General features: G+C 38.8%; 2 protein-coding genes across 5 annotated transcripts in view; both read right to left on the reverse strand.

The window, feature by feature from the left end:
* Positions 1-10,281, reverse strand: part of IMPG2 (interphotoreceptor matrix proteoglycan 2) — a 64,714-nt gene extending 54,433 nt beyond the window's left edge. The window contains exons 1-2 of the mRNA XM_075766877.1: positions 5,800-10,281; positions 4,408-4,668 (exon numbers count right to left, since the gene is read on the reverse strand). Of these exons, the coding sequence (XP_075622992.1) occupies positions 4,408-4,668; positions 5,800-5,878 (340 nt within the window). The 5' untranslated portion in view covers positions 5,879-10,281. The remainder of the gene's footprint in view (positions 1-4,407; positions 4,669-5,799) is intronic.
* A 128-nt stretch (positions 10,282-10,409) lies between these two features.
* Positions 10,410-27,239, reverse strand: part of SENP7 (SUMO specific peptidase 7) — a 47,514-nt gene continuing 30,684 nt past the window's right edge. For all 4 annotated transcript variants that reach the window (XM_075766900.1, XM_075766905.1, XM_075766891.1 and 1 more), the window contains 11 exons: positions 26,447-26,709; positions 25,238-25,371; positions 23,868-23,984; positions 22,229-22,348; positions 19,910-20,002; positions 18,882-19,090; positions 18,396-18,448; positions 18,017-18,054; positions 17,720-17,788; positions 16,235-16,385; positions 10,410-12,635 (listed from right to left, as the gene is read on the reverse strand). In XM_075766900.1, the coding sequence (XP_075623015.1) occupies positions 12,498-12,635; positions 16,235-16,385; positions 17,720-17,788; positions 18,017-18,054; positions 18,396-18,448; positions 18,882-19,090; positions 19,910-20,002; positions 22,229-22,348; positions 23,868-23,984; positions 25,238-25,371; positions 26,447-26,709 (1,385 nt within the window). In that variant the 3' untranslated portion in view covers positions 10,410-12,497. The remainder of the gene's footprint in view (positions 12,636-16,234; positions 16,386-17,719; positions 17,789-18,016; positions 18,055-18,395; positions 18,449-18,881; positions 19,091-19,909; positions 20,003-22,228; positions 22,349-23,867; positions 23,985-25,237; positions 25,372-26,446; positions 26,710-27,239) is intronic.

A 27,239-nucleotide genomic window follows, 5' to 3' on the forward strand; every position in this document is an offset into this window, starting at 1 on the left:
ATGGCTTAATTTCGGTGGGTTTGGATAAGGACTACAGTGACAGGGAGACTGACAGACACCTCCTAAGACATCTTTCCTGCAAAGACTTAGCACTCGCTAAACAAATTAATATACACACATGCAGAGAAATCACTTCATCTGTTGCTGAAATACTGCTGTGTATGGCCTATAACCTAGCAACCCTTAAACAATATACACAACAAACCAGGATTTTAAATGAAAATAGTTGAACGTGAATTAGCTAATCCACACAAAAGATTTTTTTCTTTGAATGCTAACATACTAAACTCTAGCACAGAAATTATTCTCACCAGTAATATTTCAGTAACTACGAAGTATTGTCTTTCATGGGAAAAGGCAAGCTTTTTAGAAGCATATGTTGACATCTAATAATTCAAATGTAGAGAGAGACAGAACTACACCTTCTACAAATAAACTTCAGAAATTTATCAGCTGAGCACGAGCTATGCATAATACGGGCCAGGGATGAGGGGGAAACAAGGAGAAAAGGCTCACTCAGCCAGACACTTTATTTAACATCTTTGTTGGCAACATGGACAGTGGCATTGAGTACAGCCTCAGCAAGTTTCCCAAGAAAGGGGAAAAACGAGAACGCTCAGTGCTATGCCCAAGAGTACAAATCTAGGGATTATAATCATGCATAGAACTTCATTCCTGATAAATACCTTTTATTCTTTCCAAAGGACCAAAATGTCCTTGTCTCTTATCAGCTGTGACACGCTAGAATATCGTCTACTTCCTTCTTTGGTCAGTATCTTTAAACACTATCTTTCGATTTTCAGCTTTATCTGAAGCTCTGGCTGACAAAAATGGTTCTGGCAGAGAGACTCTCTGATCTACTCTTGTGAAAAGAAGACGTACTCACTCACAAGCATACACTGAACTGTTTAAAACAGTGGATTACAATAGGAAAAAAATGCAAACAGAATTCAGGAGAGGTAGCCACCACAGTAATTATATCTCAGAGGTGGCAAAGAGCAGCAGTATTAACTCTGAACCTTGAAGTCAAAATCCAGCAGCCCTTGTTTTACCTAGTTAACAGGGATAGGATAGGGAAAACAGTGCAAGCCATGCTCCCTTGCAAACCTTATCTTGTTTCTGTTTTACTGGCTAATTCAACTTCCAAGTCTATTGCAATCCTCAGGCATCTACTGGCAATTTACACCAAAGGAAATGGACAGATTCACTGAATTGTCTATGTAAGGTGACTGGTCATGACAGACTTTTGGTCTGAGCAGGTATGGCTATTTTTCATATAAGAATTTTTATTTAACAGGGGCTTGGGCTACCATCTCCCTGTCAGCAATAAAGAACATCATTATTCATTTACCACATACAGTGCACACACTATCTGAAATCACACTATTAGATTTCCACAAAATCTGTTTTGTAAAACCTCCAGTTGCCCATTGGACACACTTTGTGTTCATCATGACAGTCCAGCTATGAACCAGCGCTAGGTTTACGTGACTCTTCCACCAGCAACCGTAACATTACTACCATTTAAAAGCACATGTGTTAAAAATACTCTGTAAGACCCAACCCATAGGCCTACAGTATCCAATCTGTAAGCATCTATGACTGATTTCCATCTTTATATTCTAAGAAATGAAATACAAAGCCAGCCAACAGCAGCGACCTCCATATACAGCTGCAAGAGATGCATAGACTATATCATCCTGGGGAGCACAGAGACAATCATCATCCAAGAATCATCTCAAAAGAGACTGAAAATAATATCTTCTGCTAATACAAAACTCTGTTCTGCAATGTGATGGACTGTAGGAATAAATCAGCACTTGAGAAATCTGTTTTCTAGACTGCAGGTGTAGAGAAACAAGTACAAAACCACCCCTATTCTTGGCTGGTGCTTCTGACTACTACAGTAATAACAACCACCACCAGTGAACAATCATATCATTACTTAGACTTTCATACGCTGAAGGGTCCTACTGCTGTTTTAGAAAATACTGATTTTTCTCCACATCCCTGTATTTTGCCATCCTTTGATTTTTTTAATGATTTATAATGTATTTGCCATATCTCTTTATCTTCTATCTTTTTAAGGCTGAAAAAAATCCAGATGTTTTAGTCTGGGGAAAAAAACCCAAAACCCACCAAAAAACCAAAACCCCACCAACGCTGTATACTGTTAAGCCTACAGCTATATGACATAAGCACTTGCTTAAAGCCTATGGCAGAAATGTTCGTCAGTCAGTCTCTGACACTAATAGAGGCTTTAGCAAGCTAGCAAAAGTAAATAAAGCTTGGGGCTACAGACAGATAATTATATTCCCACCTGTTTTCTTCTAAAGTAGATATAGATAGAACAAACATAACCTGGATAATCAACACATGCAAAAGGTTTCTTTTTTTTCTAACAAGGTCTTATATCAAAACAACAGTCAATCTTTCCTTCCATGGTAGTGGCACTGTAACGTAAAACCAAAGGAAAGACTAGACTAGACTGTATTGAAACCATCCTTTCCAGAGAAAGTATGGGATATTAAAGTCATTCCTTACTTCAACTGATACAGAATACAAGGAAGATTCTAAAAAATGCAAAGATTGAAAAATCAACAGATTCTGTGTGCCTTCATATTTATTCCCTTGTGGGGTGTTATTTTTCTAATCACTGACAGTACCTGGTCTCCAAGTGCTAAACAGTGACCACATTCTTTCCTAGGACTATTTTGTTGACGGTGCAGACAAGAAAGTCCATCTCACTATTTTATCACTACACTGATTCAGCTAGCTAGTGAAAACATGGTTTCAAGAAAAAGCTGGTATATAACTCAGTAACATTCAAGGGACAGCTTTACTATGAATGAAAGTAACAGCATCATCAACTCTCATTTACCTCGGGTGCATTTACTCAGGATGTGATTAACTAGACATCACCAAGTACTTGTGATGCAGCACATTGCCGCTAACATGAAGATGACAAATTGCTTGAACCAGACCTTGCTTGACTTGCTGCTAATTAAAGTCACCTGTGCTTCTTGCAGAGATCTTTTGAAAAAGTTTTAAGCTAAATGTGCTAAGGGTGGTCGTAGCAAGTCTGCTCAAGAAGTCCTCGTGGATTGTGAAAGCCCTAAGTCCAGTAGGAAAGCAGATGGACTAGGTGGATTTTTGATTTAACCTGGGACTGTTAAGTTCTAAATAAGCTTTTACAACCTAATTTACAGATTTTGCTTCTTTATTATCACTCACACTTTTGCTTACTTGCTATTGCCCTTACATACCCCTATCACAGATAATTGAGAGGCAACTGCAGTTAAAGCACATGGTATGGATTCATTTTGAGCAAAACAAAACAGTTGAGTGTAACTGGGTGGACACAAACAAGCAGCTTGCAAAGCCTGTTAAACTCTGTGTGGTCATCAGTGTTGACATCCCTTGCAAGCTGGACACAATTCATATTTGAATGAGGGTCTGATCCTGTATAATTCCAATCTGTTCTCCAAATACATTCTTTATGTTTACTTTTCGGCAGACACTCAGCAACTCCCAGTTTGAATTGTTTTTCACTACTCTAAGTGAATAAATCAAGTTACCAGTGGGACTCTCTTCTAGAGGCAATCAAAAAAGTCTCATTAAACATGTGTCTGTGACAGCAGCTCTTTCCCATTTCACCAATTATGTGCAAACATGTTAAGACATTATGAATTGTTTCAATGCTACAATACAGACACACACAGATACCAGAAAGCACTGAATGACCTTGACACCCCATTCCAATGTTGTTAGATGGAAGGGTTTAAAATACATCATATTGCTGTAATATTTCATCACATGAAAGAAGCTGTTACTGGGAGTATTTCAGCTTTTCAGAGAAAGCTCTGTCACACCAACTTCTACATCTTAAAAGAAAGGCTTCATCTCTATTATACTACAACCTGATACACAGAGATTGGCTTTCTAGACAAGAGAATATACTACACTTTGCACAACCAGCCACCGTCAAAGGTGACATAGCTGAGACACTAATGTCTCAGACTTGACTCTTTTCTGAAAGATCCCTCAGTGAATTCTACTAGCACTTAAAGAACAGTAAGTAAAACCAACGAGCTCTGCCATTTAGCTAACCTGTACATAACGTCTATTTTTTCTTAGCATTCAAATTGTTCTATGAGAAAGGATGAGTAATTATTAAACATTAACTGTGGTTTCAGGGACTGAGGTTTTATGATATATGAGTATAACCAAAAGGTGTTTTTTTAGCTCAGAACAGCTCTCAAAGAAAATTATCACAGAAAACTAAGTTTCTTGGGTAGCAGTGTATTTCCTATTGCATGGTATTTATTATGTTTAAAAGCTTCATGTGTTATTTTTTTATAAGTAAATGTTCTTCATCTATTACCCATGAGACATACAATCACTTACCTCTGAGCCTGAAGTATTTCAGATGGTTGGCAATAGCCTGCTCAACAGATTCATCAGGGCAGATCTTAACTCCACTGGGAAACAGAATGGACCGCTTCCTTCGTAACAGCAAATGCTTGTCGACCCGTTCAGCCTCCACAATGCCATTAAGCTTTTTCAACTCAGGAGGCTGAGAAGGGTTTGCCAACTGCCAGCCACTGAGCTGAGGGGCTGGTGAACCATCTTTAGCCTGTCCTCCTCCTGTAGCTGAATAACTTTCTGCTGTAAAATTAAAATCACACATGAATTTCTCAGATGAGGTAGTGATGCAGTCATATGTATCTTAATGCCATTGTTCTGGTCTCTCAAGGTCATAACTGCTTTTTTCTGTTAACAAAACCTGTCTGTATGACCGTACTATTATAAATAACCGTAAGCTCTTTACAAGCATCCCGTCAAATGATAACGTAACTTAAAGGCCTAACCTTTTGAATATTAATGTTTTGTGTTTAACTTCCCTTCTGTGATTTGGCTTAAGTCAATGGGACTATATTTGTGAACAAACATTTACTTAGAAGCTTTCAGGGCCAGGAACGAAATAATGAATTAATTAACAAGCGTCCTTATTCCCTACTTTCTTTCCACAAGAAACATTTATATCCCTTGCCTCAAGAAAGCTGTCTATTTGGTTTTAGTCTGACAGTCTAATTCTCTGTCCTCCAGAGTCAGCTGATCTGAATTAGTTAATTCAACTTTCTTTGTTCACTTTTCCCCCAGAAAACATGACTGAAGAAGAATCACAATGAATCCTTTATTAGAGAAAGAACAGTAATGAGTGTATAACATTTTTCATCCCACAGATTATGAGCTTATTCTGCAACTTCAAAGTCAACAGCACCTTTGACTTGATGGCTGAAAGATGAAGAATGTGGTTATTTTGATGATATATTCACAGTCAGCTCCAGTGCAGAACACCACCACCAGATAGTACATCAGAAAGAGAAGGGAACATCAAAAAAGGTCACTAAGGCAAAAGCCCAATCTTCGTCCAAACTGACACATCTTTGGTGTACCTAAGCAGAAGAGAACCTCACTTTTTAAAATTTAATACAAAATTATTAAAGAAAAAAGGACCAAGTAAAACATCAGTATTTAATGTCTCTCAAAGCTGGAAAAACTTGCCTCCTGTAGCTATATTCTACACTCAAACCAACTCAAATGTACAGTAACACCTCCTGGAAATCACTCTATTTATTCTATATTTACACTGATATCATGGCATAGATTTGATCAAACAGTTCTCCTTTAACATAGTCCCCTTTGTTATAATTAAAGCACAGAGGTATTTTTATTTCTACACACTGCCATAGGTAGACTTTGAAAACAAGAATATGAATAAGATTTCTGCATTACCTGCAACTATTTGAAGATCACCTTTAATCATTCCCAAAAATGGAAGGCAAAGAAAGATTTTCCAAATGATGCCAAACATACTTATTTGTGTCCAAAAAAAAAAAAAAAAAAAAAAAAAGTAGTCAAAAAAAAAGTCCCTTTTAGCAAAAGAGCTGTTGTCTTTAACGTATCCTTGAACTAACCAAGAGCATTTCCCTCCTTGAAAATGTCTTGACGTCACATATAATTACCTTTGGAAAAAACATTAGGTAAAAAAAGTCAACCAAGACATCCTGGGAATATTCTTTTCAATGACAGTATTCCGCTTTAGTGAAGAAACAAGAAAAGGTGATGGAAGTAAACTCCTTGGAGCCAGCAGATGGACTGAGACAATTTTTTAATTTTAATCTGGCCAGCTAAGCTCTTTACCAGAGCTTGTCATACCATTAACAGACAGTCCAAACAAGGACAGCACCTTTCACATTTAATTAACCACATTTTTTCATTGGCCCTTCAATTTCTGCCCTTTTAAAAAATCATGCTGACCACAAAACATCAGAGGGAGCACACTCGTCTTCAGTGGAAGGTCTCAGTGTGCTTTGTGATCTGCTTGTACAAATATATGCATCTAAAAATGCACTGACGCACTTAAAAGCCGATGCATGCACAGATAACACCAAAGCAAATCCTTCTGTAGGACTGTTTCTTCTGGTGACAGAGCTAATGCAGCCCTGCTGCCCCAGTCTGCACTAAAGCAGAAAATGTGATGCTACGCCTCTGTCCCTTGCATCCCAGAAGAGGTTTTTCCCCCAAAGATAACGCCAGGGCAAGCTGTGATTCTGTCATCTCTGTTCAGGTATTATCTGACATGAGCAGCAGGAACAAATTAGCACAGATACCTGAAGAGATGATCAGCTAAGAACTGCAGAAAGGACAGAGTGCAGGACACCACCAGCAGCAATCTCAGCTCCCCTCCTGTCCAGGGGCAGCTCATTGTGGAAATGCGTACGGAAGCAGTCCTGCAACGGCAGATAGCATTCAGACCACTAGGAAAAAACCCATCAGAGCTGTCTCTGGGTGGTGTTAACTCAGGGCTTGCTGGTTACTGCATTCAGATCAATCTGAGCAAACTGCTGGTTTCTCTGAAATGACTATTTTTGGTAGTGGTTTTGCATAAATATTTCAAAGCTTCCCAGATGACAATCTGCAGAGCATTTACACAGAGCTCCTTAGGTATACAGTGCTGGCTCTCTTCTAGCTGCTCTGCTGAACTCCAGTAATTCAGATAACACTGGTAATTCCTGATACTACACACAGGACACTCACAGGAATCAAATAAATCCACCTTTGTTTTTAGTTTCTGTCTTCTGACATCTAACAAACTCTTGTAGATATTTTTCAAAAGAACAACATAGTTGCCTGGATTTTTTCCATAAAACTACTAAATTGCTGCTACTAACTTTAAGTTAAACCACTGAGCTGCTCTAATACTCCCAAACAGTTTTCTTAGAATCAGACATTTTGGATCTATCAAACCAGCACTGTTCACCTAGGCTTGCTCTGCCAAGCTAACTACAATGCTGACAGCAGCACCAAGTGCAGTACACCACACTGGAGCTGTAAATTGAATGGTCCCGATGATACGAGGCACAGGAGCATTGCACTGGTGCTCACAAACCGTTTCAAAGTCCTATTCAGCATCTCTAGGTAGACAGGGCAATTTTTGACGCTGACTTGGGTACCTTTATTAGAATCCTGGATTCAACAACACAGACCAGATTTTTTTTTCATCTGCTGCAGAGACTGGTGCTTTCAATGTCATGATTGCTTTTGCTTGCATTACCCTGCAAAAATGCAACTGAATCAAGATTAGAAATATTATACATGCCTATAAAGGCAAAGGCTAACTTACCTCAAGAATGCATGACAACTAATCCTTTTAGAGAAAATTCTCAGAATACACGTGCTTCAGTAAAAGCATGAAACTCAATTAAAAGTTTTCGTGGAGAATCTTCAGATTTACAGCATCGCTGTTTTTTCACCAGCAAAGTATGCAAAGGCACTCAGAACATAAATACTATAAAAACTACCCGTTTTATATCTGTCAAAATTTGTTTTCTATGGTATGGCTATGTCAGCTTCTGTGTGACAAAATATTTTAAACATTTAAATTCCATTTTATTAATATTAGTTCAAGCTATCAATTTTAAATTCAACACTGAGTTCAGCACCAAAATTCAGATTTGCAACAGATGCAAGTCTTCTACATTTATGATAGCAAAAGACATAACTAAAAGCATAATCATAATTTAAAATTTCTTAAAACAAGCAAAACAACTCTGGCAACAGAATGCCAAAATAACCTTGGAAAATTAACTCCTCCCTTGATTTGACTAAAGCCTTTACAGTAATCATTGAATCATAGAATGGCCTGAAGAGCAGAAGATGCATAATTCTTCATTTCCAGCAGCCAAACTGTACCTGTTGAAAAGTACTCAAGAAAAGTATATTCTTGCTGGGGGCGGGGGGGAAGGGAAGTATAAACCTAGTGATGTAACACACTGAGGTCACATCAGTACCCCCAAAAATAAAAAGACAATTTACTGACAATTTGTATTTCTGAAAAGAAAGGACATGCACTTTCATATAGCAGATGTGCTTAGCTGAATTACAGTTCTCTACAAGGTAATGGTCACTGAAATTCTGCTACTGCACACATACTGTTCTAAATAATTTAATTGTTTTTCAAAACCAATTTATTAAAAAAGCTTAATCCACTCATCTGTAGCTAAATATTGCAAAATAGAGGTATACCTTAATGAAAATGCCTCTAATGAAGAGACATATGATGACAGATACTCCCTATCTCCAAGCTCACACAGCTTTATACCAAGATTATAAATTGTCTCCTGTGACTGGACTACAGCAACTGACTTTACGGCATTTGACAGGATTCACCAACAAAATTCCCAATCAGTTTAAATGAGAAAATTAGATCAGACAAAACCTTTTCACTTGTTCAGTTTCTGTGGTTGCTGTTGCCAAGCATTTTGCCATTACCACTTTTTGCTTCAGCTCCTGGAGAGTTCTCTGGTCAACTGTCTCTCAAGAATAAGCAAGGTCTGAGGCTGTTTAGCCTTCCAGCTGACCAAATTCAGCCCATCATAGCCTGTCGTACTGCCACCTCTTCCATCACGTAGTACTGTAAAGTCTTTGGAGCAGAAAAATCAGGAAGCGAGGTCAACCAAATTACTCTAACACTTCATTGATCTACATTGTCCTTGTAATGTAAGCCTATTCTCAGCACTCCTCTTTTCCTGAACTGTTGATAAGGTAAGTATCCCTTACCTTGCTCAACAGTCCAAGATGATCCAGGTGCCTATACTTCATCTTCGAATAGTGTTTCCAACTTCAGTTTGGACAGAATTATTGCTGTTGGTCTTGGTTTTATTCAACCATTAATGGAAACATTTTCAATCCTGAGACCTTTCAAGTGTCATTCTACAATTCCTGCTTTTCCATCTAGAAACCAGTCTTTTTTTTTGGGGGGGGGTTGCCAGAAGCAATATTCTGCTTCCCTGTCATAATCAAGATAAAAGTGTTACTACTCTGGCTTTTAAGTCTTTATTATTTTGTAAGGTGTAGTACTTACTGAGTACTGCAAGCTCATTTCAGGGTCAAATTCTAGGAGGTGAGTCCCAGAAAGGACAGATGGAGTGCAATGAAATCTATGCCTGCAATTCCAGAGGAAAAACAGCAGTCCACAGATACTTTTCCAAAAAGCACACTTGCAGTTTCATCATTCACTTCTTCAGCTCTTGATGAAAACTATGGGGGATTTTATGTTTTCCCAGAAGATTTACTTCCTACAAGTTACTTCTCTTCCACCTTGTTTCTTGTGTCATGCTTGCCAACAGTACCTTAAACGGATCTCCATGACTCAGGTTTCTTCATGGAAACCAGAATGTAGCTGTTTCTCTTAAGAAACTATAGCTACATTTAACACTTTGAGTACAATTCCTTGTCTTGAAATCAAAATTACACAGTGTAGTTAAAGAGCCTCGCAAAGATTGGTTTGCTTTGAAGTATCACGCCACTCCCTCATTTCAGTTAAACAGGGATTAATACAGGAAATGGCGATGCAGGAAATGAGCAGAAAGGTCCCTGAGTGACACTGGTGTCTTATACGTGCTAAAAGTTACCTCTGGGAAGTTCCAGCAACTAAAAAGGAAAGACAAAGGTACCTGGAGTATAACTTTTTCCACAGTCACTTCCTCGCATTCACCATGTATCTGTTGCATGCAAATGGCTGGAATGGGGTGGGTTGCGGCTGGTGGACCCAGGCATTTCCCAAGATAGCCATTCAGGCTGCCAAGACTGTTAGCCTAACTACAGAAAACTACTGTAAGGCTCTTGAGTCAAAAAGCAGCCTTGCTTGCCACAAGAAGCTGTGAACTAGCTGCATGTCTTTATAAAGACTGAAGATCAAATAATCACTGTGATACAAATTGAGTTAAGATACGCATATTGTGTAAATACCCTAAAAGCAGTCAGATGGCCTAGCTTATGCTTAGGCTCATTGGCTATTTGTGGCAGCTGGGAAAAGAATGGTAACAATCACATTCAGCAACTTCTGGAGATAATTTTAATATCAAATGTATTGGCATTCTCATAGCACATATCTAACAAAACTACAAAGGCAATCCTTTAATGTTATAAAACCAATTTAGAAAAATGTATACATCACTTTTGCTTTTAAATAGCTATAAACCAGTCAATCTAAAAAAGAACAAATTACTTTATGATAAAAACTAACTTTACCATAAGAAAAAGCCCAAACTATTTGTCATAAGGGAACACTGAACATATGCATCAATTAAAACGCTGTAGAGAAAGGGCACACATTTTTGCATTTTATCCTTTATCTGCCTTACAATAAATACACAGATTATCCCTGTAAGTAATGCCGACATTGTGATTTAGGTGATGAAAGCCACAAAAGCTCTGGGATGAGGGGGACAGATGTTGGTGGAGGGTAGTGACAAACTACAGAATTAAAGTAGAAATAAAGACAAAAATCACACAGTAATTGCACTAGGCTGCTCACAGCTATACAGAAGGTAACTGTGCTCAGCAAATTATTTTGATTTAAAATTGCCTCTCTTCTCCAGAAAGAATGCTTCCTGGTTTGAGAAACAATGGTGGGGAATTTTTTTGAATGACTGTACAGAACCTGAAGTAATAACTGGATTTTCCAAATGCTAGGTTTCAGAGTTGTCTTGAGGGAAAGGGCCCTGAGAATTCTGCAATGCCACAAAAACGTTCACATCTTTGGGTTGCCCTCCATTTTTATTTTAACTCTCTAGCTTACTTCCAGCTTTAAAAGCTCTGGTTTTGCAGATACGTTTATGACACAGGTGATTTTGGTGGTTATCTGACAAATGGTGCTTCCGATGAGTGCGATGACACTTAAGTTTACTTACAGTGGGGAACAGGAGAAAGCATCCTCTTAAAACAGTCACCTTCTATCGTGCAGTAACTACAGAAAAAAGTGTGCATATGTCAAAATATTATTGAAGTTTTATGTGATCACTGTTTGAGGAAAAACTACATAAACATATATTAAGACAAGAATCAACTTACGCTAGTTTATCAAATCAATTCTGAGTTGAAACACTCGGATATTCGGACATCTTTACTCAATTCTCCTGAGCAAAGTATAAATCCTGTTTGTCTTATATGTAAAGTACATATCTTAAAGAGATATTATATATGACATGATGACTATTTGAATGAAAACAGCCTTATTTTTCAGTAAAACACCTCAAACCTTTGAGGTTCTTAAGCCACAACCTGCTTGCCTTTCTAATGCAAGTGATGCCATAAGATTTGCAGGTATAACTCCCAAAAATAAGGCAAATAGGATTAAAAATCTACTGCCTACATGTATTGTATTGGCATGTACTTTGAGAGTAAGATTTCTTCTAAAAATCTGATAAGAAAAAAAAAAATTCATAAAAAATACTTAAAAAAATCCACTCTTGACTTTAAGAGATTTCAATGACCAACTCTCAAGTAAATGTCTTCCACTCATGGAAATAAATTTTTATGAGGAAAATTCTAGGGAGGGAAAAGAATAAAAATAAAATCAAAACTCAGCAGCCTCAAATCTTGGCAGAATTTTCTGACATGTACAGACTACCTCTGTATAGAATCTCAAACAAAACAAAAGATACATCTCTAAAAAGACTCAATATTAGATCCTTAAATTAAAACAATATATAGTATTCATTCTATATGTATGACCTGCAAAATCAAGAGAGACACAGTATAGGGTCAAAATCCTGTCTTCAGGCCTGACTCCTAAATGATCATCCATGTTTACATAGAATTGTAAAGAACAGGCTCCAAATGATAAAAATATTTTACATCCTTGTGGTACATACCTGTACACAGCTTTCATATTGCAAGTAAAGAATCATTTACACTTTTATCTACAACCTTCTCCTTTCCCCCCCACAACTGCATTCTGTGACAACACAACCCAAATGAAAAGAAAATATTTAAATAAATACACACTGAACAAACAAAATACTTCTTCTGGTTCTTTGTTATTTTTTTTCTTCCTAGCAAGGCAGAAAGAGCCCAAGTGCTGATAAGCAGAGTTCCAGTTACTTTATACAGCAATGTTCTTTGCCAGGTCTGGCTTATTAGATTTATTAGCTGCTGCTGCCACTATGCTGTTGAAAGTGCAGTTGCAAGATCAGGTCTCGAATTTCTTCTCTTTTGCTTCTGATCAGCTGGCGAGGGAACCACTTCTCCAGATGCAGTGGCTGTTCAAAGTTAACTATGGGATTCTGGTAACAAAAAAAGGAGTATTTACAGCATGAATTTCCTAAAGCAACCTTCAGAAAGAATTTCAAACCTTTCCATTGCTGCTGAGACCAAGAGGGCACAAACGAGTTTCCCTAAGACAGTGACAGGCCTCAAAGTCAAATTCCAGTTCCTCTGTGGTAATGACATATATACAGACCTTTACCACAAGCTATTCATGGTAAACACCAAACAGGTTATCACCAATTAGAATCACAGAATGGTTTGGGTTGGAAGGGACATCAAAGATCATCTAGTTCCAACCCCCCTGCCATGGGCAGGGACACCCTCCACTAGACCACGTTGCCCAAAGCCCCATCCAACCTGGCCTTGAACACTTCCAGGGAGGAGGCAACCACAACTTCTCTTAAAGATACATCAGTATAAGCACATATTCAAGGCAGATTCCATGTACTATGATACAATTAGGCATACTCCTGATATCTAATGGGACAGACACACTTTGGTCACAGAACACACACGTACAATCACACTATAGGGAAGGATCAAACTTACAGCAGCTAAGCATGATGAGGTTTTGTTGCCTCAGGCATATGTTTTTCTGTCATGACATGGTCAGTCTGATGGAAGACAGCAAAGAAGCAAGAACACCGCTAGCAATTTTAGCAGGACATGAGAGGAGAAGAATTCGGAACAAAAGAGGATAGCAAACTGAAATGGCTGAGAGACACTGGTAGGTTCAGCAGTAAGACCACACCACCACATCTGATCTGCGAAAGTCAATTTTTTTTTCCTCTTTCCCTCTTCATTCTTTTGCCATACTTATATTTCACCTTCTCCTTCCTTTGAATAAAGTAGTATGTGATAAATTGAAAAAGCAAAGGGAAAAACACATCATGATTTGCTGTCTAAGAGCCCTGGTATGTTTAGGACAAATTACAACCACCTTGTCCTGGCCTTGCTTCTGCACGCAGAACATGACCCCACTGTTAAGAGAATGGCAGTTCAAAAGCATTGGTAAATAATTTCATTTTCCACCTACACAAGAGCTCAACTCATCTATCACAGAATGGTTGAGAATTGAAGGAACTTCTGGAGGTCATCTGGTCCAACGTCCCTGCTCAAGCCAGGCCACCTAGAGACGGTTGCCAGGACCATGTCCGGATGACTTTTGAATATCTCCAAGGAGGGAGACTCCACAACTTCTCTGGGCAAACCAGAGCACTTGGTCACCCTCACAGTAAAAAAGAGCATTTCTTCACATTCAGAGGGAACCTCCTGTGTTTCAGTTTGCATCCATTGCCTCTTGTCCTGTCACTGGGCACCACTGAAAAGAGATGGCTCTGTCCAATTTGCACCCTGCCTTCAGATATTTGTACACATTGATAGGATCCCCCCAAGCCTTCTCTGAGTCACAGCTCTCTCAACCTTTCCTCACAGGAGAGATGCTCCAGTACCTTAATCATCTTTGTGACCCTTAACTGGACTTGCTCCAATAGCACCATCTCTCTCTCGTACTGGGGAGACCAGAACTGGACACAGCACTGAGGAGAGGGGAAGGATCATCTCCCTCCAACTGCTGGCAACATTCCTCCTAACATAGACCAGGATACCACTATCCTTCTTCACTGCAAGGACACACTGCTGGCACATGTTCAACTTGGTGTCCACCAGAACCCTTAGGTCCTTTTCAGCAAAGCTTCTCTCCAGCTGGGTGACCCCCAGGATATAGTGGTGCCTGAGGTTGTTACTCCCTGGGCACAGGACTCTACACTTCTTGTTGAACTTCATGAGATTCCTGTCAGCCCATTCTCTGGCACTTCGAGATCCCTCTGGATGGCAGCACAACGCTCTGGCGTTATCAGCCACTCCTCCCAGTTTTGTGTCATCTGTGAACTTGCTGAGGGTGCACTCTGCCCCAACATCCAGATCATTAATGAAGATGTTAAGCAGGACTTGACCCAGTATTGACTCCTGGGGTACAGTGCTAATTACTGGCCTCCAACTAGACCGCCTGCCACTGATTACCACCCTTGGGATCCATCCAGTCAGCCAGTTTTCAATCAAACTCACTGTCTGCTCATCCAGCCCATACTCCATCAGCTTCTCTATGAGGATCTTATGGGAGACAGTGTCAAAGGCCTCACTGAAGACCAGGTCGACAATATCCACTGCTCTCCCCTCATCTTCCCTACGCTTCCTTTTGCTGTTTACGCAATTATAGAAGCCCTTCTTGTTGCCTTTGATGTCCCTCACCAGATTAAACTCCAGTTGGGTTTGGCTTTCCGAATTAAGTCTCTGCATGCTTGGACAGTGTCTCTATATTCCTCTCAGGTTACTTGTGCCTGCTTCTGTCTTCTGTATGCTTCCTTTTTATGTTTGAGTTTTGCGAGGAGCTGCTCTCCTCCATCCATGGATGCCTCCTGGCATCTTTGCTTGACTTCCTGCTTGTTTGGACGAACTTGGAGGTGAAGGAGCTGCTTTACTTGGGTCATCTGCCATCAATGCTCTCCAGGAACCTCCCGGATTGCTTATATCCTTCTGTGTTGTCCCCCCAGCAGATGTCAGGGTGGTTAAAGTCCCCTACAGGGACGAGGGCTTGTGAATGTGAAGCTGCTTCTAGCTGTCTGTAGAAGGCCTGATCCACCTGTTCTTCCTGATCAGGTAGCATACAGCAGATGCCCACTACTACATCACCCAGCTTAGTCTGCTCTTTAACCACTACCCATAAGTTCTCAGCTGGCTCCTTATCCAACCCTAGGCAGAGTTCCGTGCATTTCAGCTGCTCTCTCACATAAAGGGCAACTCTACCTCCTCGTCTTCTGAGCCTAAAGAGCCTGTATCCATCTATCACAGCACTCCAGTTATGTGAGCTATCCTACAACATCCCCATGATCTGGCAATCTGTTCTACTACAGAAGAAAAAACTGTTGACTGGCCAAGGCCCCACACAAGGCTTTCCACGCACAGGACTCCCAGACAGAATGTGGACCACATGTTTAAGTATCAAACAAGCAGAGCCATTCAAAGGACAGAGCAAGAGGGGAGTGCACTGATCAGAGGGAGGAAGAGTTGGGGACACCCTAAAAGACAGTGCCTGAAGCTCAGCATCTGCAGATGTTTAAAGGTATGCGCTGAACAGGAAAGAGAGGATCCCTTAGCTCTCTGCATTCCTTTTTAGGGATTCCTCCTTCCCTCTCTCTGCAGAAGCTGCCGCCTGCAGAGCCACTCAAAGGCCACTGCACAAGCTTACCAAAGTTTTAGAGGCTACAAAAAGAGATTGACAGTAAAGATGCCATCTGTAGGTCAGAAATGTGTAAACTGAATAGACTCCAAATACACCCAAATAGTTTGGGATATTGAATGTGTCAATGTAAAAGCAACATTAAACTAGAAGGTCAGAAATGTTTGCAACATACACAGATGAGAAACTGTCCGTGCTCCAGACACAAAGACCCCTACCATTACTTGAAGAATGGGTTTTATTGCCTCTTCCTCAAATAGCTTTGACACTCTTAAGGCTGAGCATCACAGGCTTTTGTGTCTGGCTGTTTCGTACAGAAATAGGTTTTGGGGGTTTAAGGTGATTTTGGTGAAAAGGGAAGGTAGTTTCTATTTGTACCTGGAAGAAGCTTTCCACATATTGCAGCAAATAGACCCCACAATCACTGCTGTTATCTTGTTTAGGCACTCTGGGACACAGGTCAATCATCGTTGATTTATTGAATTCTCGATGTGTTTTTCGTTTAGCTTCCCATTCCACTTCAAGGTACCTAAAAAAGAAAGCAAACAGATTAAATACTTGAGAAATAACTCCCAAGCTCAATGCATTTTTGGGATACTACTCAATATTGTTCTGGAGCTGGCCAAAATCTAAAATAGCTTTAACCAATTTCTTTCACAGAATCTGTCAAAGAAATTCACACAAGGAACAGCACAATTTCCACTATCCAATATTCTATCACACTCAGAGGCATCTCCACCATATAATATGCAATATACAAAACAGAAAGATGCATGACATTATTTAAAAACAAACCAGAGATTTTTAAACCTTTACTAAAGGAAGAACTCAAGCCACTTTTCCTGGCTATCACACAGGGTATCTTGGGTTCATCCTAAGAGGCCAGCAGTGGTTTTCTAACCTAAGCAACTATTTTAAAAAACCTTAGAATTCACCTTATAAACAACTTAAGTTACAATTACACCAATATAACCAACCTGCTAGCGTATAAGGTATATAAAGACTTGTTTAAAACGTTAAGGTATCACTTCTTTAATGATTATGACTTATTTGTTATCAGGCTTTTCTAGTGTTCTTGTGCTTCAGTAGCAACTCACTGACCCCCCACATTCTGGGCTGGCATTTCGAAGATGGGATTGAAAGCATAAGGATCTGATTTTCAAAGGCTAGAGTTACCTATACTTTTCTGCTGACTTTATTCAGAGTTGCAAAGGCTCAGGGCCTGTGAAAATCAAACATAAGGTCTGACTTTAGGGAATAAAAAAATATATACATTAAGTCAGAACATGTGCTTGATTTCAAAAAGTCCCAAGTCCTTGCAATTCTGAGAATAAAAACAAATAATAGCATTCCAATATAATTATACCAACACATCAAGCTTTTAGACAGCTTCAGTCAAGTTTCTATTTTTTGGCAAATAGATAGGAGTGGATTTAACACTATAATTCTGTAAGCTCTATCCAAAAAATTAAGATCAGCCCTTTGGAAAAGTAATAATTTAAACTGCAAATTATTCATTTTAAAGAATCTGGTTTTTCTACCGTTAAAACCACTCTCCATTACTGAACTGGAGGGGATTAAAAAAAACCCCAAACAACAAACTCCTCTCTACTTTTAGTTGTGGTTTTTTTCCAATTTCAAAAAGACTGTCCACTTTACAATTTTTGCATTACATGTGCACTGCAGAACAGACAGCCTTTTCACACAAGCCTCTGTATTGCTATTACAATTTTATTTATTGTGGCTCTTTATGTTTTTTCCTTTAGCATTAGAAATGTACACTTTTACAGAGAAAAGGATTTTGAACTTAGAAATATTACCAGCAGCATCTCTTTCTAATAAATAGAAACTGTAGTTACTTACTCTCTCAAAACCTGAACTGTTTTCTGCACGGAACCAGCTTTCAAAGAATCTAAGATGAGTATACAAGGCCTGTACACAACAAAAATAAACAAAAATTATTGTAGTCTTTCATTACCAACACTACTGAAACAAATATTTCCTTTGAATACAGCTTAACAAAAGCATCAATATCTGAACAAACACAGAAAAAAATGGACAAGTTTCTACAGTTGTGGCTTTATGACAAATAACTGAATGACTGCAGAATTTCTTAATATAATCTAATGCTACAATATTAGTATGAAAACAGAAACGTACCTTTTACAAATCTGCCTTTTGGAGTTACTTAAGGAGATCTGGGAGAAGAGAAAATAAAAATAACCTTAAAAAAACTACAACAATTATAAACTCTATACAATGTCGTCACAGATTTAAAGGTAAAGCCAGAGATGCTCCCATTTCAGAAAGGGAGAAACTTATAGATAATTTTTAAACACACGTGAAACCATAGCATAGGCAACAAAGGTAGGCAAAGGAGGACTGTAGGCTAATTCAAAGTGCCTTGCACATGCTGCAGTCCATGCAAACAGTGACAGCTGCTGCAAAAAAAGATGATGCAACATCACTTGGTCCAGTCTCAGAGCTTTCAGAAATAGAGTAATACGTGTTTCCTCTGTCAGTACACAAAGGCACTTACCTTAGAAATACCTGAATCCAGGACTGAAGAAGCAGCAGCAATTTCATTGCCACCTAGCACAAAATAACAAATTTAAAAGTCTTAAGAAAATATTTCCTAAATGAAATATTTTTATTTTCAAATTCATGATTATTAGTATTAAAAATACCATAGTGAAGCATAAACTAATTTTGCTTCCCTTCCAAATGTTCAAATAGCAGAGTTACTGAGGGTCTTCCTTCCTGATAAAATTGCTACTGAAATCCAAGAACTTTCCACTCATGATGGGATCTGAGCCACTGATTTTACATGTCCCTTCCAGTATTTTCTAGAGTTGGGGACAACAAGAATGCACTGCAGTCCTTGCTATGCATGGTAATACAAAAACCATATTACATCAATCTTGACGTGAAAGATACTTTTAAAGACATTGTATCTCTCCTTCAAGGATTAAGACACTATTAGAACTGTATATGGCTTGACATAATTTTCTTCTAGATTACCTACCTTTTGAGAATAAACTTCTGTTAGCATCCATTTCTTCATCCTTGCAGTTACTGGGAAAGGCCAGCTCTGAACCAGTTTTAGTGTTCTCACTCTCTGACCAAAGTGGAGACTGTTGAGGCTGGTGATATAATGAATTCTGATGGGGACACTCCTCATACACAGCTTCTTCTAACCAAGGAAAACAGATAACTGCAATGTACCAATGGGACCTGCCCAGCAGTGGGGAGAGGGGGGAAAATCCGTCAAAACTGTATAACATTTGGTTCTGAAAAGGATATGAAAAGTTTTTATAACATTGAGAGCTCATGGACAACTGTTCTGTGATGCGTTACCATCATTGCCGTGTTCTTCCATGGCACCTCATACTAATCCTCTCACTCATTTTTTTACTTTGCATTGTTGGCATAACAACAAAAATAAGTATTAATTCCTTTTAAAAATCCCAGCAAACCCATCACAGCAATTTATCAGTGCCTCACCACCCATCCCACATTGTAAAAAAAAAAAAATATCTGTGATGGTGATCCCAGTTTTGAATATAGCTGAGGGTATGGCATGCCTCTAGCCTTATCTCTTTCTGCAGCTGTTTTGCACATGTAACTCTCAATGACTATTCAGTTTTACTGGAGTTTCCATGTGCAGGTCAGTTATTCAACCAGGCCAAGGCACAGACCATGGAAGTACGATTCCTGATCCATTAACAGTCTGAGTTGCTCTGATTTCTTTATAGAAATACTACTTAAGTGCATATGAACCATCATAATGACACAAAAACTATTTTGAAAAATACACAAAAGCAATTTTCAGTAAAACAAAAAATAAAGATGCAAAGATTATTGAAGACAATAAAAAGTTTAACTTTTGAGGACACTTCAGAATTACTCATTCCACACCTGTTACTTCTTCAAAATTTAATGTGTTCATTTCCAATGATCCAAGCTTACAGCCATAAATCTTTTTATCCCCACAACATTCAAATATTTAAATCTTTAAATACCAGAAAAGGTGTCTAAAACACATAGACTTACTCCTCGTTCACAGGCACGAAGATATAATCTTTACTGAAGATGTTTATATGACGAGTCCATGTTCTTACTCTTCTGTGTCTTCTCTGTGCCGCTCTGCAGAAACCAAATGACAATTGTTGTTCAGATTTGTTCTTTCTACTTCCAGCAAGGTATAGGGATTAGTACTCCTACATCTTCCCAATCTCCCTCAATGTGTTTTTTGTTTACTCTTGAAATTTCCCCGACAGAGAAAAAGTAAATCAGCACACCATTAAGCCCAAGTGACTAACAAGCCGTTTCCACACCATCTTAAACTCTTCTGGAAAAAAGTCATCCATAGATTTGAAAGGATTTCTTGCAGTTATTTATCTAGTAATTTATTTACTACACTAAATGCAAAAGTCTCATCTAAACACCAGCCAGTGTAAAAACAGATCTGCAGCCATTTACAAATGTCCATGAATTAAACTTCACAATACCACTTTTAAAGGCCTGTCTAAAGGAAAAGGCTAAACGCCTTGCATAGGGTCATGCAACACACTTATAGCAAAGCCAGAACTGAAATAGATTTCCTCCAGTCCTGAGTTTTAAATTCTGGAGCACATTTCATTTTTAGTCCTACAGACATAAAGCATGAGGACAGGATACTACAAGAACAAGAAAAATTTGAGAAGAAACTTAAATTTAGATTTTCAACTGTCTTAGTTTGCACAAGTTGAAATAGAAACCAACGGTTCATAGAACTTTGCTCCAATATGATCTGAAAGCAAAATTCAGTCTGCTCAGGAGACATGCCTATTACCACTCTGGTTCCTTCCTGATCTGTGATCGAGAAACGTAACTTCAGTGTAGAAGGAATGGGAGAAAAGGAGTGAGGAATGGAAAAACAAGCTGCTGTGGGACTCTGCATGGGCCAGCATTCAGTGAAGACTTGCTGCAAACTTCCTCTGCTATACGACTCCAGAAGCACTGGGAACTTAAGAGGAAGGCATGTTTGCAGCCTGGGAAAGCTCCTATAGAAGGAGCTTTCTCAGTCTACTGCCTAAGCAGTGTGAAGAAAGAGAAGCAATGGGTCTTGAAGTTCAGTAGCTACATCAGTTGAGATTAATTTCATTTACAACAGTACAGAGCCAAATTTTCCACTATCCATTTATCAAAAAAAAACCCCCACAGAAACAAAACCCAAACTACCTGTAATCACCAGGTAAGTATCCAAGCCCAAACCCAAAACTAGAATTTCTAAAGCTATCTCCTGATCTGGAGCAGCTACAGTCCTTGAAATATGGTGAATTAAGAGTGCTATTCTAGTTCCTCAAGAAGGTTATGGACAGTCCAGCCTTGCAAAAGGAATCAGACCAAGGCACAACAGCATTCTTAACATGGATAAATTTGTCTCTACCTCAGAACATTCAGAGTCAGAAGACAGTAAAATGATGGAAGAAATTCTATCAAGCACAGCTCCTTGAATTATGAGACATCTTTGAAAATATTACAGGAGTTGCTTTTTTTCCCTTTAATATAGCTTTAACCCAGCAGTGACCATAACACAAAAAAGATGGCACACCTCTTTGCGCAGGTGGCCTTACTTCCCAGAATGAAAAACCTGGGGATTTCATGGATAACAGAAGAAAAAACACTTCAGAGAAACAGAAAAAAACCCTTTAAATAAGCTGAATGATGAAAACAGAATAAAAGTTGCTGGCAGATCATCACTGTAAGTGGCAGGGCAAGCTCCACTCTCAAACATCAGTGTTGAAAGGGAACAGAAAGTGTGCTAGAGAGGGATGGTCCTACCCTCTATACAGTCTTAGCTGGAAAGACAAAGTGATACAGGGTTCTTGAGCTCTGAATGATACCTTTTTGTGTATCTCCAACTCCAGAGTGCTTCAGTGTTAAAACCAAAATATATAAACTTGGTGTGTAAGAAAATTTTCTTACTAAAAATTTGGACAATAATTTATTACCAATATGTAAAATGAAATATGTGGTAAATCTAAAAATATTTTGAGAAGTGAAATTTCTTAAAATGATGCATACCTTGCAAAAGTCTGAATTTATAATAAAAAGATCAATGTACATGAATAAATGTCTGAAGTAAAGATTCAGATAAAGTTGGAGAAAGGTGATAACATTTTCATTCATATTCAGTATGAATCACACGTAGATTTTAATGAAAAACACCAGTATGCTTAAATTGTAAGTTACAACGTTTAACCACGAATTCTTTGGAGAACACTGATTACTATTTTATGTGCTAATTAGGAGATGGTCTGCAGAACTTCCAAGTGGCATCAATAGATAGCTTATTTCTGGTCACAATGGCATCTAAAATGAACTTACGAAACTTTGAGATCGCCTTCAGAGTTTTTTTCTGTCCTGGTCAGGCACTTATAGAAGAAACTGCTAAAAATGTGTGTACGATCAGCAAGATGTTTTGGCACCTTCTCCAACAACAGATATCTACCAAAGAAAAAAGGAAGTTATTAAATTCTTTTTCTAGAAAGCACCATTACTGCTAAAGAAGGACAACTATTTTAATGACTTGTCATACTCAGGTTACACTTGCTATCAGTTGTCTTCACAGCTGCTAATCATGTCAAACTTTTCTCTATTTTCAATATGCACATGGGTGGACATCATGAGTATGTAACAGCCAAGCAACTACTACGAATACAAGGTTTTTTAATCTCAGATTTGTGCTCCAGTATTAATGCTTCTGAATTTATTTTTAGAGTTAGGTTTCTAGCCCTTGCAATTAAGACAGGCTTGAAAACCTAGCCAAGTATAAGCCTGTGGAGTGTTAGACTCCTGCATATACAAAAAGCATAGAACAGTTCAGTACTATAAATTGTCCATTTTACTTCTACGGGTTATGCATATGAAAGTTAAGACAAATATTCTACAGGTACTCATTCTGTATGACTTTACTGTTGATCATTTTACTATAAACATCAGTTTGAGTGTTTATTCTGTCATCTTAGAAGGCCAAAGCTCTCATTATTGCAGTCATCCTATACAAGGTGCCTTCAGCTTCACCCAATGACATGGGCAACACAGTCATACATGACACAGCTTGCAACACAACAAAAACTGAGAATGTGGGAAGTCTAACAAATTTTAAAAGCAGAGGGGTTTCTGCAATGATTGCATTAAATTCCTTTTTTCAAATCTTCCTCTTCTGGCAAGATGAAGCTACAGCTATTGAGAGGACCACACTGTGTGATTTATTTCTAGTTTATAGCAAAATACAGGTGGTTTTGCTGCAAAACCATGCTGAAACACTCTGGTACACATTTCCTTTCCTGCTCCTCTAGACAAGAAGTTTTAACTGGCTTCCTATTGCTCACAGTTACCGCAGCCATGCTGGATGCCAAGCAAAATGCAATTCTTGCAGATAACCTTCAAAAGAGCCAGAATTCTGCTTAGGTTTAAATCAGCATAGGGAACATAAACCTCACCTTTAGGGAATGGTGGCCCACAATGCTGGTTCTGGAAAGCTTGCTTTCACAAGCAACTTTAGCAGGATGGTATGAAGCAGGTAAGACAAGCACAACTTCCTCAAGAAGTATTAGCTGTGTTCCTTTGTGTAGGAGCTGTGCATCAGAAGAATTCCTAAACTCTTGCACTGAATAGCAGAGGGTGCTTCACTTCATGCAAACTTAGTAAATAAACTACCTAGTACAGACTGTCTACTTTGTTCAACTGCCTGTTTAAAACTGCTCAGCACTTTCTGTTCTGTGAGGCTGCCAAGAGGCTTTTTTCCCCCCAGTTATTCTGTCTGGATTACATCACAGCCCTTTAGAGGGACATTAAACTGCTGAGAACACATAAAAGCTTTAAAAAAAGCCCAACTTACATATTCATCATACTGTTACTTCTAAAATTGTTGTATCGTATTTAGTGACCAACATTTACAGTAACATTCAAGTCCAGATCACGTCCCAGAAAGAAGGGTACAATTAAGGCTATGATTACTTACTTAAGATAGAAATCAATGATGACATCATTGAGAAACTCTCCATATTCTAAGCACTCCAGGTCTTCTCTAGTAACTCCCAGTCCTCCTTTTGCAGGTGGGGGTGGATAAACAATTAAACTAGAAAACACAAATCACATTGTAACAGTGACAAACTATGGTTTACATGACGTTCCTCTTAGTATGGCTGTTCCACATGTAGAAGATTTTCTAGAAAACCTGTTAAAAGAGGTAGTTCTCAAAACTATTGACTAACTCAAAAATCCTTTACCATTTCTTCCTCAATAGTTAAGTGTTACAAAGGAAATATGCACCCCACCGCACACTGAGATTTTGAGAAAACTTTTGAAAAGGAGATTATTTTTTACTTTCATCTTGTTTTTCTATTTTTGATAAAAAGATAGAAAATAAAAAAAATAGAAAATTACTTTTTTGATAGAAGTAATTGACAAAAAGCTATATAAAATGGGAATAAACACTAGAGGGCATATTCTCAGATGGTATGAATGAACAGTGATTTTTTATTCATTAAAACTCCCACAAGGACTCCCACATTTTCAAGCACGAAACTTGAGTTTACACACCATGCAGCATATGTACTGTAAGTGGTTTGAAACTGCCAAAGTTACTTCTAACGCTAGTATTTAAAATATATTTTAAAAGCTCTAGATTAACAACCATATTACTTGACTGGAACCATGAACTGAGCGTTTTTGCTGTTGCAGAAACAAAACCAACTGCTATGCTGTCAGTAAAAACAGTGACGGTAAAGGACAAGAATTCTTAAGAGCAATTTACTTCACTAATGTTTACCATACAAGAAGTATGAGGACTAACAGGCTAGTGCAGACAGAACTGAGGCATGTCAGCGCTCTCATAGTATCTTGCTGCATTACACATTTGTGTGTTCTCATTTTCTAATGTCTTTTGTTAACCAAGCTCCTGTGCCAACTAGTAAATTGTATGACAAACTAGATTGTGAGAGAACAGTGAAATAAAACATTGTTCAGATGAAAAAAAAAAAGGCTCAGCTTAGGTTAGCAATAGTTTTGCTGTGATATGGACTTAGATGGACACTCAGAGAGGTCATGAGGTCCCTGCCCTCCTATTGATGCATCCATTATATGATCTTGTCATCACAATTCAGATATTCTCTGATTTCTGTGAGATTTTCTGTCATCCTGTAACACATCCATTTTGTCTGTTAACTATTGGGATGGAAACAGGAGTAACTACATTCATACTTGGTGATATTTTAGATGTCTAGAGCATCTTTTACATAACACTTCCAAATCAACTGGAGAATGCTTTTATTCCAGCAATTTGTTTATTCAGTTTATTTTCACCTTCTCACTTATATGAAATATACTTACTTCTTAACTGATCCGGTTTCTCTTACTTCTTTCCATTCTTCATTCAGCGCAGAGGACAGAGAGATAGAATAGCAACCACTGTTCTGCTTATTTGCAAGGGCATAACTGGGCCTGGTCACTTTTGGGGTTGATTCCTACCAGAAAAAATCCAAACAATAATAATAGTAAAAAGCATTACACAGCTTGATATGTAAAACAGAACATACAAAAACCAAGCCTGAAGCCTGCAAGAATACCCTGTATCACTGAAGAGGAAGTTTGCTGGAAAGCAGAAGTGTAAACATCAGTATTTAGGCAAATGTGCCACTGCTCAGACAATAAAAAAGTTATGTCCCTTTTAAAATGATGGCAGGTCTTCATCTGTTCATAACCTCTCTCTAAAACTGTTTAAGCATTATTCAGCCAACTGACGCAGAATTGGTTTTGGAGAAGAAACAGGACCTGAAAGGATGGAGACAAGTATCAGACTAGGAGCTGTGTATGCTTGGAAGGTTTGAAAATCTAGTTCTTAACAATTTGCCTAAAAATGATACAGATTTTAACTGGTTGGCTCAATTTTTAAGTTCCCAGTTTCATAGCCAGATTGATCTGTCGTCTCTGTGCTTCCTAGTGATGAGAACAAACATATGTAATTTCTGAAGTGACAATGATGTGAGGTTGGGTTGAGACACACATACTCCTCAGAGTGAGGTGTATTAACACATTAACTTGCACAGCCCCATGTCCCCAAGAGCCTTAGGAATCATTCAGCGTTTCAAGCTGTGGAACCCCCACAAGAATGTCTACAGGTTTCTGGAATGAGCAAGATACACAGCTACTCCTGTGCTGCACCCCTTCACTTCCAAATCAACTGAGAAATGGCTCCATCACTCATTACTTGATTAACTCCCAACTTGCTGCCCTGGAGACACCACAAGGGTAGGAAATCCCTGTGGTTTTAGGCATATGCAACCATGAGTCAACCTAAAGCTTCAGTATTTGCCACTTACTGATGAGGTCTATACACTATCCCTTTGTGGGCAGAATCTAGTTTACTGCAAATCTTGTCCCACTGTGAGAGAGAAATAACAAACATGACTGATTTTTTTTTTTTTTTTTGAGCTATGGATTAAGAAAGAATTTATTTTCTGCAACTGGCTGATCTAAAATTTACTAGAATACGTGAATGCCAACAGGTGGTGATGAATCAAGCAACAGCTACTCACTAACCTGAACTGCTGGCTCATGAGCATCTGAGGTATTGTCTTTTGGCATACATTGCTTTAGTAGATCCTTACTGTAACTCATAAAAGTACTCTCTTCAGGAGAAAGATCCTTAAACAAGGGTAATGCTTGCTTCAAAGACAAAAAGTCAGGGAGATCTGGTGCTCTGTTCTTCTTGCTCACATTTGTAATCAATTCAGTCAGTCTGTCTTCTTCCCATTCTGTGAGTGCTTGGGACAGTTCAAGAAATACAAATCTAGTAGACTTGGCTGGAAAAAGGAGAGAATGGATAATATTAACTATTAGCTTATGTGATAAAAACTTGTCTGCACACCCACAAAGGAGCATAGAGAGACAATGGCAGGGGGGGAGCCCAAACAATACCCTGCCACCATCAGCCCACCAAAGGCCCGCCTCCACAAGCCCAGAGAAGCACAGGGGCCCAATGGCAAGCAGGAAACTAAATTAAGGACTGGGAGGAAGGGACACCCGGTCTGGGCCCTTCCCAAGGCCGTTCCAGGCGAGCCTCTGCCCCAGGGTCTAGACCCGAAACCCATCAAGACGAGTCAAGGCCAGAGCACCTTTTGGACTGCTGAGGTGTATGGCACGCATGATGGGATGCAGGAGAAGAGCATTCTGGGGTTGCCCAGGACTATTTATGGGATGTTTAGGGGAAGAACCAAAGGCAGGAAAAGGGAGGTGTTTAGGTGATTTGGGGAGGAACAAGTGTGGTAAAACAGAGCTAATGGCATTAAAAGGACCAGTCACATCTAAATACTTTGCTCACCAGTACACTTGT

This window comes from Balearica regulorum, chromosome 1, assembly GCF_011004875.1.
Source record: "Balearica regulorum gibbericeps isolate bBalReg1 chromosome 1, bBalReg1.pri, whole genome shotgun sequence".
NCBI lineage: Eukaryota > Metazoa > Chordata > Aves > Gruiformes > Gruidae > Balearica > Balearica regulorum.